Source organism: Chlorocebus sabaeus, chromosome 13 (assembly GCF_047675955.1).
Source record: "Chlorocebus sabaeus isolate Y175 chromosome 13, mChlSab1.0.hap1, whole genome shotgun sequence".
In the NCBI taxonomy this organism is placed as follows: domain Eukaryota; kingdom Metazoa; phylum Chordata; class Mammalia; order Primates; family Cercopithecidae; genus Chlorocebus; species Chlorocebus sabaeus.
The window spans coordinates 100182104-100195836 of NC_132916.1; the positions used below are offsets into that span (position 1 = coordinate 100182104).

The 13733-nt window shown below is 35.6% G+C and overlaps 1 protein-coding gene across 4 annotated transcripts in view; it reads left to right on the plus strand.

Moving 5' to 3' along the window:
• Nucleotides 1-13733, plus strand: part of FILIP1 (filamin A interacting protein 1) — a 311881-nt gene that overhangs the window by 178432 nt on the left and 119716 nt on the right. For all 4 annotated transcript variants that reach the window (XM_008006401.3, XM_008006395.3, XM_008006402.3 and 1 more), the window contains one exon: nucleotides 8526-8807. In XM_008006401.3, coding sequence (XP_008004592.3) covers nucleotides 8526-8807 — 282 coding nt within the window. The remainder of the gene's footprint in view (nucleotides 1-8525; nucleotides 8808-13733) is intronic.

A 13733-nucleotide genomic window follows, 5' to 3' on the forward strand; every position in this document is an offset into this window, starting at 1 on the left:
TTATTTCTCAGATGTAATGGTATCTCCGGGATTCGGAAAGCTGTAGTGGTTCAGACAGGCAGCAGACCACCAAACAGTGACCGTGACCTTTTTTTGGTGCAAGTTTGGCTTTGGCAAGTGCTTTGGAGCTTCTTTTCAGTTCAACCACTGAGCTGGTCGTCACTGGTTGTCGTATAAAATCCACTTTTCGTTGTGCATCACAATTAGGTCGAGAAATGGTTCATTGTTATTGTGCAGAATAAGAGAAGACAGCACTTCAAAATGACAATTTTTTTTTAATTTTCCCTCAGCTCAGGAGGCACCCACTTATCAAGCTTTTTCACCTTTCCAATTTGCTTCAAACACTGAACAAGGTAGAATGGTAGAGGTTGAGTTCTTCAGCAACTTCTTGTGTAGTTGTAAAAGAATCAGCTTTGATAATTGCTCTCAATTGGTCATTGTTAACTGATAGCCAGCCACTGTGCTCCTCTTCTTCAAGGCTCTCATCTGCTTTGAAAACTTATTGAACTACCACTGTACTGTATGTTTGTTAGCAGTTCCTGGAACAAATGTGTTGTTGATGTTGCCAGTTGTCTCTGTTGCTTTACTAACCATTTTGAACTTGAACAAGAAAATCCCTCAAATTTGCTTTTTCTAACGTCATTTCCATAGTCTAAAATAAATAACAAGTAATAATTGATTACCAAAAGAGCAAGAAATGTACATTAAAATGATGTATAACATAAACACATTTATTTAAGAATGTATTCCAATATCAAATGGCAAATTTCAACAATGCAAAAACTGCAGTTACTTTTGCACCAATGTCTATCCGGTGGTTAAGCCACAGCTCAGTGCATCATAAGCTCTTCAGTTAATGTCAGCTATTGTTATTGCAAACAAAGGTAATATTTAAGAATAATTCAGCAGATATAGACTGCTGAGATAATATCTAAGGTACTTGTCTTTCTGGCTACCAATAGGCCTGTTTTGTTAGTGGCAGGAAAATGGCTGATTCTTATTCAATTTTGAGCCTGATGAAACACAGGAAGAAATTCTAGTCCTGGCTAACTAGGAATCTGGTAATTTTCCAGACATTTAGAAACTTTAATTAAACTAAATGGTGACATTCCCTTTTCTTCAGAGGCCAGATGGTACTACTAAAATGTCTGAAAAAAATTATAGTAATCAAGTAGAAAAAGTAAAGGTAAAATTTACCAGAAAACAACTTTCATAATCACTTAAATGTGAGGGTCTTACTCTTTTTGTTTAATCAATGATTATATATCACATGCTATGTCTAGTGGTGATGGTGACATCAGAATTATAATAATAAAGGATTATAAATATAAAAATATTTTAACATGTACTTGAGGTTCAAGCATGAATCACTAATGTTGAAAATGCCAGAAAAAATTATGTCATTATGTCACCACCACTGTAAATAACAGTATATTACTAGATAGTTAAATGCTCTTCTCTTTTATATCATTGAAAGTAGCCTTTTTCCATGGATTGAAGTAAAAAAGAAAAAAGTTAGAAACCCTGTTATAGACGCTGGAAGTGAGTATAAATAAGTGAAATGTAATACCCACTCTGCAAGATCACAGATCCTGAAGTCATGGGATGTGTTTAGGAAATACTCATGAGACATGAGTCCTGGTTCCAACTATTCCATTGATCAGCTGTGTAGCCTCAATTTCCTCAGTTGTAGGAGTAGAGGGGCTAGCATGCTAGTTATTTTAGGAAGATAAAGTAGAAACACTATTCTTATGCAAAGTTGTTTACATTCTAGATGAGTCAACAAGACTAATACCAGGAGCCTTTCAAGAACCACACTAGACAGTATTATTAAGCCCTGAATGGGTGGTACAAACTAGATATGCTACGGGAGCTTAGCAGAAGAAGTCAGTACGAGCTGAAGCAGGGAAGAGAGATGTTGTGGAGGGACAGTGAGGAGGAGTAGCAAGGAAGGGTACTGATGTTTCAGGCTCAGTGACAAGGATATAGTACCAGAATTTCCAGCCTCAAGTTGGAGGGATCTGGTTGAATGTTGCAGTAACTACCCAGGACTCAAATCTCTTGAGTATTTACTAAATACATACTATGACCTAAGGATCTGGGACCTGTGTCCTGGTTACCCTGTTGCCCTGTGGAGCCGATACATCCCTAGCTTGAGAGTAATTGGGAAAATTTGAACTTTGCATCTCTTTTACTTTCTACTGTGCCAGCATTTAGGTACCCAAGTACGTACCCACTCCTCTATCCACTTTCGATTCTCCAAAATTGTGTTGACATCTCTCATCCTCATCTGCTGTCATTTACACTCCTATTTTCTCTGTCATCTTTTGTTTCTTTGTTTTTATTTTAGTGTGTTTCAGGAGAGAGTGGAAATAAATGCAAGTTTTAATTCACCATGTTTATCCCAAAGTGCACATGTTACTATCATGAACATTTTATTATTTTAGTGTTAGAAATCTCTCCAAATATTGCTAATTGCTTTTGGTACCTGTTAACAACAAGTGTATCTAAATATTGCTTTCTCTCTAATTATATTTTATCCAGTTATTTTAATTGGAAGCAATGAGTTCTATAAACCTATATTCTAATATGTAAAATGTTATAAATTCAAACCATCAAATGATATCTATCAATTGGTATTTCAATGATTTGAAGAAGTCTTATTAAATGTCCTTAAAGAGATTATGTTTGGGGCAATAACAACAATATAAGCAAGTGTGAAAAGCACCAAGTAATATAAAGAACAAGCGAGTGTACGAAATTAACCAGGAAGGAGAAATGGTACATATTGGAATAGTCAGAGGAGGCGTGAAGAGTACAAGGGAAGAATAGGCCATTTTAGGAAAGAAATTCATAAGCGAAGATATAAAAATAAAATATACCAGACATAATTTCTAATCAGTGACTAAATAAACATGATAAATGTATGGGAGACATTGAAAGGTAAGACTGGAAATACAATTTTTTGGAAAGTGGAGGATCTTGAATACTAGATCATGGCTAGTGGAATGGAAAGTAAAGGACAGCAACAGGACACATTATGATAGAAGAGTCCATCAATTTGGGGATTTTAATTAAAATGTTGGTAAGAAAGGTTACCATGTATTACCATTCAAAGTTTAAAACTCAAATTGTACATTCTTTTAGACTCTATGCTAATTTTAAAAGATTTCTTATTTCATGGCAGTTCCCTGATCTATTCTCTTGTTATTTTTTGTCTTTTTTTTTTTTTTCTGGAAACTTTTCTGGGCCTACTGGTATTGTTCTTGAAGGATATTAAACAGAACGTCATAAAATATTTCACCATAGTTTTAAGCTGGAGTAGAATAATATTTTTCTATTTGCCACAGTTATAATATTTTCTTTGGCCTTTTGATGACAACATCACTGCAGTGACTCCAAGAGAATCCCTTTCTCTGAACTCTAACATTTTGTGAAATTACTTACAGGAATTTTCAATTTGTCTGCATAGATCTACCCTAATAGAATAAAAAATACTTTAAGTAAAAACCTTAGTTTTTTTAAGGATTTAATAAATGTAGGTAATGAGAAGTAAAACAAATATTTAACATGGCTTGTTGCATAAATAGGATGAAGAGAAGAAAGGAAAATTTAGAGGCAAACTTGGGAACATTTCTGAGCAATATACACTATAGAATATGTGATAACCTCATGAGAAATATTTGAACATTTCATGAGTTGGGATATTTATATGCAGATTTAACCAATAAGATAACGCACACGGGAAGTAATCTGGCATTGATAGGGAATAAACTAGTTGATTTAGTTGATCTTTTGCATCTGAAAATTCACTGATGATATAAAACTAGAACAGATGTTTTCTTTTTGAGTTTTGGGTGCTTTGGGTATTGTCATTTATGTGTCAGAGAAAGAGTCAGGACAGTTCTGTGGTAATATTCTGGAAGCTCCACTTGCAGCAGGCCTTTTGCCAGGCCACCTTGTAAAATCTCGGCTTTTCTGTAATTATGTACTTTCCTTTTTTACTATGATAATTTTTCCTCATAATTCTATGAAGTAATTTTAAAATAGAAATTAAATATATAAAATTATTATGGCATCTCATTCTATGCACTAGGTAGGTTCTTGAAAATATATATAGATAAAATACAACCGGGAACAGATAGGGGTTGGATACCTGAGAAGCATAGCAAAGATGCCAAAACAGAATTTATACAGAAAAGAAGTTTTTGTTGGTGGTGGGGTGGGGAGTATTTTGACCAATGTTGAATCATAACAGGAAAATATAAATCTGGAAAGGAGCAAGAGCAAAGGTGAGAGTGCTAGGGAGAAAATTCAAGGTCAGTATTTGTAAGAGATAAGGAAGTCTGGGAACTAGAATTTCCGTAGACATTTTTTTTTTCCTTTTTTTTCTTTTCCTGTTCAAATGCTCTAGAAATACTTGGTAGTTCAGCATAAATGACTAAAAGGCTTTACATTTTCTGATTCCTGTGATATTTTTCATGTGACAGTATGCTCTGGCATTGCCCAATTAATGGGAGGCGCAGGGGGCAGGGAGGCGCAGATGAAAGGGAGAGAGGACTGTGGATAAAAGAGGGAGGTTCAGAATAACATTTGATCTTTCTTTTCTTCATACTGTAGTTAGCAAATTCCATGTAAATTATTGTTGACTACTATGAAAGGAAAAGTAAGTATATTTTATGAACTATGTTAAGATAATTTGCTTATGAAAGAGAAGTATCTGTGCCCCAGTTGACATTGATTTTTTAAAAAGGGTTATAAAACCTGATATGAATCTTCAGTTTATTTATATATTTTTCTTGGGGGGAACTTTTTTTTAAAGGATTTACACTGGGATGATTCGAAGGCCTTCTTGGCTTCTTTCAGAAAATGTTATCTACACATCTTAAACTTGCAGCCATGCAATCAACTATTAAGAAGCCTAAGGAGTTCTGGATGCCTTTTCTGTTACCTGCCTGCTACCCTTGTAAGCACAATAGGCAGGATTTGGCCAACACTGATGATGTGTTTACTGTTGTTCAGCTCCAGGGCTTTTAACACAATAAGTCTGTAATTGTTCCTGTTCAGACTTTACATCCTGTTTTCATAACTGTACCCTTAATAATTGACCAGATTGCTCTCAGGAAGACTTTTGAATGATTCATCATCTTAGAAGTTCTGCAGAAGGTTAATTATTTCAGAAAACATAGTATTGCTTAGTAACCTAATTTAAATTGCTATGCGAGTGTTGCAAGAGTGTCTTTGGAGGAAGACATATGCGTGGATTTCTCAAATTTTGTTATGTGAAGTGAGAAAACTTCTTAGCATTTGTAGCTTTTTCTCTTTTTTTGAGATGGAGTCTTGCTCTGTCGCTTAGGCTGGAGTGCAGTGGCGCGATCTCTGCTCACTACAACTTCTGCCTCCCAGGTTCAAGTGATTCTCCTGCCTCAGTCTCCGTAGTAGCTGAGATTACAGGTGCACTCCACCATGCTCAGCTAATTTTTGTATTTTTAGTAGAGATGGGGTTTTGCTATGTTGGCCAGGCTGGTCTCGATCCCCTGACCTCAGGTAATCCACCCGCTTCGGCTTCCCAAAGTTCTGGGATTACACACACGCCACCGCGCCTGGCTTCTAACTTTTTCTTGATCCCCTGATTTATCAGGGTTCGCCCTTCTTCCAATTAGCATATGTTTAAGAACTTAGAGGAAAGCTGTAAGGAAAGCTGTATAGTGGGGTAGTATTTCGTGTCCAACCTGAGTTCAAATTCTAGTTTTTCTATCCACTAGGAGTAACTGTGATCCAGGAGAAGATATTTAATTTATTTAAACCTCAGTAGCTTCATCTATAAACCTGAGAGAAATAGCACCTACTTCACAGGGTTGATGTAAATATTAAACAAGGTGCTGAATGAAAAATGCTTCCTATACTGTGTAACACTTAAGAAGAAGTAAGTGAGAGCTATTAAAAATATGAAGAATATAAATGTCACTAAATGAGACACATGCCAGTCCATTATTGCTTGGATGTTTTCTCCCTCCAAAATAGAATAAAGCATTTTTAAAGTGTACATTATTTATAACAGACTTAGTTATTCTACTGAGAAACGATGTGTATCTTCGCATAGATGCTAATTCCTTGCTAAAACATTCTTGATTCATTTGTTATTGCTGAGTACTTTTGTATTCCTGACATAGTACAGGTGCTGATTGCTGACTTTATTGTGAAGATAGATAGAAGACCTCGTTTATCTAACCGAGAAAGGACTAAAAATCTTTATGTTCATGCCAAAGGAAAAGTAATTAATGTGAAATTTCAATATCACAAAAGAAATATATTTGTTAAGACAAAATTAACGTCATGGGTCTACCACATGAGATTTTCCATCAGCCAAAGTGAATTAATGTGGAAGGGAATAGGAAACTTAAGCTTTTTAAATGAATAATGATATAAAATAATTACATAATTCTAAAATGGGTGGATTTTTTTTGTGTAAAAGTCGTTAATATAATACTATAATAAACTTTATTTTAAAACATTAATTTCAGACTGAAATTTTTAGAAAGAACTAAATATAAAATTGGTACTAATAGACTATTTTCTGTATGTTTGCAGATATAATTGTGATTGAGTAAATACATGTAACATAATACAATCAGATTTAAATACTGTGTAAGATTAAGCACTTCCTGTGCTTTGGGAACTATTGTCTGGGATTTCTATTAACTCATGATTTAATGATTTAAATTAAAGTTGTCAAATCAATATTTGATATGCCATCTCAAAGAGATTTAAGATCTTATAGAGAAAATTATTTCAGGTAAAAGGAATTCACATGTGGTATGAAGTCGTACAGAATCACAATTCAGTTTGGGAAGTCCATGTGTCTTAGTTGTGAGCGATAACAGGTCATGAGTTAAATTTGAAACTCTTTATTCATCACATCTCTTTTTTTTTTTTTGGATTGGGGCTTTAGTCAGCCCATTCTGCCCACAAATAAGCTGTGATAAAATACAGTAGGTTTGTTCCAAAGTGCTCTGGCTTCCATTACAAAGAAACTTCTATTCTTTGTTGACTAGGGAAACCCACAAGATACTCTAAAATTGGGAACTAATCATTGAGGGAACCAGAAAACAGGGTGCTAGCGTCAAGAAACATTCCTTTGGTTTATATTGTTAAAAGCTGGGGTGCTGTAGAAAGTTCACACATACATAAAGGGGTCCATTTGCTTACAAGTTCAATTTTTTAAAAAAGAACATTAATGTAGATTTCAAAATTCATTGGAAGAATTGGATATTCACTATCTGAAAGGGAACATCACCCTGTGTTAATTTTTGTGTTACAAACCTAACGTTTTTTTAAAATCTTTCCTTAGTTTCTTAAGTATGGTTGGGTCCATAAAGGAAATTTACTTTCAGATAACTAAGTCCTTGTATTTTATCTGGAATGAATGATGAAAATCTTTTTGCTTAGCTATTCATGGTAAGGGCTATTTATACTGTGAGTTTTTAAATAAGCTCATGAGCTAATCTACTATATTTAAGGGTTTAGGCAAAATTTGAAATACACCCCCCAGGATATTAGAGCTCTCTTCACAGCACTTTGAGACCTAGCCTGTGAGTTCAGTGTGTTTGTTTGTAACGTACCTGTTGGTAGAATCTTTTTGCTCGGAGACTGACAGTGAAACTATAAAGTATTCCTCATAGAATGACTTGAATGTGCTTCTCATAGGACAAGTTAATATCTTAGCTGCTGCTTTGTCTTTTTTCCTTATTTTACCTCAAAATATTGTTTTACATTTTGATTTTGAAATTGATTCATTTTCTCCCAATTCTTTGTGCTCTTATTACTGTAAATGACATTAAAAGAGCTGATTTTTAAATAGAGGCTATGGGAAAATAGAATTGCATATCACTGAAAATGACACCACCCTCCTCTTCCCTTTGCTTTTCCCTTATCCTCTGTCCATTTTAAGCCCCTACCCTATGAGGACTTTTTTTTTCCCCCTGTGACATCCAACTGGTTCCTGACAGAGTTTCAGGTCTGAATTTTCTGATAAATAAATAAACTTTTTATTTTATCTTAGAACTGTTTTTATTTTTATTTTATTTTAGAACAGTTTTTTTTATTGATTTTTATTTTATTTTAGAACAGTGTTAGATTCATAACATTATTACAAAGCTAATACGCATATGCCCTACACCTAGTTTCCTCTATAGTTAACATTCTCCATTAGGATAGTATAGTACATTCGTTACAATTAATGAACCAATATTGATATATTATTATGGGGGTTATGTAACAGCAATATGACTTAGCACTATTGATATTGACCTTGATCATTTGGCTTGAGGGGTTTTTCAGGTTAAAATCTCACTTTTATTTTTTCTGAAGACCATCAAAGGGGTTTCCTGAAAATTTTAATGACATATTAATTTGATTTTTCATCATTGGTGATGTGGTAAAGCTGCTATAAGTCTCTAAGTATTTCGGCAAAAATAATTTTGATGGTGGTAAAGAACATCTTATCTTTTTTTTATGTGTTGTAGGTGGGAATGAGATCTCGAAACCAAGGTGGTGAAAGTGCGGCTGATGGGCATGTCTCCTGTCCCAAGCCCTCCATCATCGGCAATGCAGGTGAAAAAAGTCTCTCAGAAGATGCCAAAAAGAAGAAGAAATCAAATAGGAAGGAGGATGATGTCATGGCCTCAGGAACTGTCAAACGACACCTAAAAACATCTGGAGAAAGTGAACGAAAGACTAAGAAATCCCTGGAGTTATCCAAAGAAGACCTCATCCAACTACTCAGTATAATGGAAGGAGAGTTGCAGGTAGAGTCAAACTTTCCCAACTATTGTGTCTTTGGTTTCTAAGCTATAAAACAAGAGAATGTAAATCTGTTCCTCTCTCTGAATAATGAACTTTATGGGGAAAGGAAATATGTTTCCCTTATTTCTAAATCCCTAGTGCCTGGCACAAGTTTGCACTCAATAAATATTTGTTGAATGAATGCTAAATGAAAAAGTGCTGATTCTAACTTCAAACTTCTCTAAAAACAGAAAATTTCTTCATTATATGATTTTGGTAATGATTTCATACAGATCCTTTTGGTCAGTAGGTAATCAATTAGTTTATCTAATTTAGACATTGACTGTGACTGAAAAATGTAGAAATGCAGTGATTATTAAAATGGAGAGTTCAGGTCAATTGTTACTTTTGCTTTTTTCTAGGAGGTAGAGTGAAAGAGAGAAGGAGAGTTAGAGGCATATAAGGCTTTGTTTAAACCAGCCTTATTGCCCAGTCTTTTCTCTCTTTTGTTTAACTTTCAGTCTCAATATTCTACAACATCATAGGAATTGAGATGCACAGAAATAAGCAGAGCATTGCATTCATTATGAAGAACCTAATAGTTTCCTAAACATTTTCAAATCTACCATCTCATATGATCACAATAAAAATGTGGATATCATCTGTATTTTATAAGTGAAGAATCAGAGTCCCAGAAGGATTGAAGGTTTGTCTAGATCTTATCTCAAGCTTCCTGATTCTTCGTCCTATGCTCTTTCCTCTGCCCACCCCCACCAATCTTATTTAGTTGCCATGAGCCAGGTCCCTCCTTCCCATTAAGTCTATGTTTCTAGGGACCCAGGAGGCAGGCAGGAAGTCAGGATTCTTCTGAGTTTCTGAGCCCTGAACAATTATATTTCTGGAAGTAGAGGAACAATATTTTTTTTTGGAGAAGATGACTTAAAGAGTAGAGCTACTGTTTTCATTTTTGTTTTTATTAGTTTCTTAGCTTGCATGAGCCTTTGAAGAAATACTATTAGGTTGGTGCAAAAGTAATTACTTTAACAATTGCATGAAATAAAATCCTTGTTGGCTTATGGGTGCTGTTAGCTTTAGAGAGGTAATTGGCAGCCTACTCTAAACTAGGGTGGGTCACTCTGTTCCTGTTATCATCTGTGTGTGCATACAGATAAGGAAATCCCTGGGGTAAAGAAAAACAAACAACATACAAAACTCAAGTTTAAACAAACAAACATGATTGTGCTTACCATTTACAGACTGAGAAAAATCACATTGGCATTTCACAGCAAAAGATAAAATTTTCTAGAGCAGCCACTGTTACTAAAAATAGCTTCACCACTCCCAGAAATGTGGTTAATGTTTTTGTCTATTAACATTGATTGTGTACAGAGGCAGAATTACTTCACTTTTAAGCTACCCCCAGCCAAAAGCTATTGACCTGAGTGAAAGGTATAATTTTTGCCTTAGAAACCTTCACAAAACAACATCATTAGTTCACTTTTCTCCATCCATAAAGGCTTTTGTGAAGCCAGTGGCTCTTGCAGACTCTAATTTCTGCATAATGCTGTTATATCATGGTGAACTCTGGAAAGTATTTAAGATTCATGTGGTTTTTATGTTCATAGTGGTGCTAGATAAGGTTTCAGATCCTAGCTATACAAAATATAAATTCACACCTCTGAAATATTAAAGAAATTAGTCAGACGGCTCCAAAGAAATGCATTTTGCTTTCCATTAATCTTTATAAATACAATATACCTACATTACATTATAGATAAATTCTTGAGCAGCTATCAGTATGTAAAAAGTGCAAGACATCATTTATGTGGGAAACAGTGAAGAGAAGGATAAATGAAGGACCTGCTATTTTAAGGAATTCCCTCGTGAATTCATTTGCAAAGCAGATAATCTATTCCATATATATATGTACACACACATATACAAGTCCATATATATAAACATATGTCCTTGTTAATGCAGATTTAACTATGATAGATTTGTTTAAAATGAGAGTGCTCCTATATTTAGAGCTATAGATATATATTCTTGTAGTAGTAGACACTTGTCTTCTAGTAGCATTGTCATGTGGGGGGTGTTGTAGCTAAGAGTGGGAGGGAGTTAACATTAGCAAATGTGAGTGCACTGGTAAAAATGTAGAACTTATCAGCCATCATACTGAACAGGCAAAAGCTGGAAGCATTCCCTTTGAAAACCGGCACAAGACAAGGATGACCTCTCTCACCAGTCCTATTCAACATAGTATTAGAAGTTCTGGCCAGGGCAATCAGGCAAGAGAAAGAAATAAAAGTATTCAAATAGGAAGAGAGGAAGTCAAATTATCTCTATGTGGAGATAACAAGATCGTATATTTAGAAAACCCCATCGTCTCAGCCCAAAAACTCCTTAAACTGATAAGCAACTTCAGCAAAGTCTCAGGATACAAAATCAATGTGCAAAAATCACAAGCATTTCAATACACCAATAATAGACAAACAGAGAGTCAAATCACGAGCAAACTCCCATTCACAATTGCTACAAGGAGAATAAAATACCTAGGAATACATCTTACAAGAAATGTGAAGGACCTCTTCAAGGAGAAATACAAACTGCTGCTCAAGGAAATAAGAGAGGACACAAACAAATGGAAGAACATTCCATGCTCATGGATAGGAAGAATCAATATCATGAAAATGGCCATATCGCCCAAGGTAATTTATAGATTCAATGCTGTTCCCATCAAACTACCACTGACTTTCTTCACAGAATTAGAAAAAACTACTTTAAATTCCATATGGAACCAAAAAAGAGCCCGTACAGCCAAGACAATCCTAAGCAAAAAGAACAAAGCTGGAGGCATCATGCTACCTGACTTCAAACTATACTATAAGTCTACAGGAACCAAAACATCATGGTACTGGTACCAAAAAAGATATATAGACAATGGAACAGAACAGATGCCTCAGAAATAGCACCACACATCTACAATTATCTGATCTTTGACAAACCTGACACAAACAATGGGGAAAGGATTCTCTATTTAATAAATGGTGTTGGGAAAACGGGCTAACCATATGCAGAAAACTGAAACTGGATCCCTTCCTTACACCTTATACAAATATTAACTCAAGATGGATTAAAGATTTAAACATAAGACCTAAAACCATAAAAACCCTAGAAGAAAACCTAGGCAATACCATTCAGGACACAGGCATGGGCAAAGACTTCATGACTAAAACACCAAAAGCAATGGCAACAAAAGCCAAAATTGACAAATGGGATCTAATTAAGCTGAAGAGCTTCTTCACAGCGAAAGAAACTATCATCAGTATGAACAGACAACCTATAGAATGGGAGAAAATTTTTGCAATCTATCCATCTGACAAAGGGCTATTATCCAGAATCTACAAGGAACAAGTTTACAAGAAAAAAGCCAACAACCCCATCAAAAAGTGGGCAAAAGATATGAACAGACACTTTTCAAAAGAAGACATTTATGTGGCCAACAGACATATGATAAATAGCTCATCATCACTGGTCATTTGACAAATGCAAATCAAAACCACAATGAGATACCATCTCACACCAGTTAGAATGGCGATCATTAAAATGTCAGGAAACAAAAGATGCTGGAGAGGATGTGGAGAAATAGGAACACTCTTACGCTGTTGGTGGGAATGTAAATTAGTTCAACCAATGTGGAAAACAGTATGGTGATTCCTCAAGGATCTAGAGTCAGAAGTACCATTTGACCCAGCAATCCCATTAGTGGGTATATACCCAAATGATTATAAGTCATTCTACTGTAAAGACACATGCACACATATGTTTATTGCAGCACTATTCACAATAGCAAAAAATGGAACCAACAAAAATAGCAAACTTGGAACCAACCCAAATGCCATCAATGCTAGACTGGATAAAGAAAATGTGGCATATATACACCATGGAATACTAATGCAGCCATAAAAAAGAATGAGTTCACGTCCTTTGCAGGGACATGGATGAAGCTGGAAACCATCATTCTCAGCAAACTAACACAGGAACAGAAAACCAAACACCACATGTTCTCACTCATAAGTGAGAGTTGAACAACGAAAACATATGGGCACAGTGAGGGGAACATCACACACCCGGGCCTGTCGGAGGTTGGGGCGCAAGGGGAGGGATAGCATTAGGAGAAATACCTAATGTAGATGATGGGTTGATGACTGCAGGAAGCCACCATGGCGCTTATATACCTATGTAACAAACTTGCATGTTATGCACATATACCCCAGAATTTAAAGTATAATAATAAAAAAAAATCTAAAAAAAAAATGTGGAAGGTATGTGCAAGGTTTACCAGATTAGAGATAAGAAAAAAAAAAAAATCTTTCTGAATGGCTGGTGCTGAGAGGAGAAGCAGAACTATGCCTTATGAAATAAGTTACTCTCAGCTTAGACCTATGGGTCATCTGGCTTGATATGTATGGAGCATTTAGTGAGTAGTCTCCCAGATCTCCAAAGACCACCTATTGCTCTCTCTTTATGGGGTGACTATATATGAGTCAGATGCCCTTACTCTGGAGGTGGTATTCTGAGATTATGATTGCCTGATGGGTACTTCCTTCCTGCTACATAGACAAAATCAACTCACTGATACTGTGGTATTGCAGTAGAAAATGGTTTAACACAAAGCTGGCCAAGTGGAAGGACTAGAGTTATTACTCCGTCAGTCTCCCTGAGAACTCAGGGGCTAAGGTCTTATGGATAATTTGGTGGGCAAGGGGATAGGGAATAGGTGCTGCTGATTGGTTGGTGGTGGAATTATAGGGGTGTGGAAAACAGTTCTTGTGAGCTGAGTCCACTTCTGGGTGGAGGCCACAGGACCGGTTGAGTCAGGAGTCATGGGTCCAAGTGGGGTCAGTCAGTTGCCAGAATGCAAAAATCTGAAAAATATCTCAAAACAC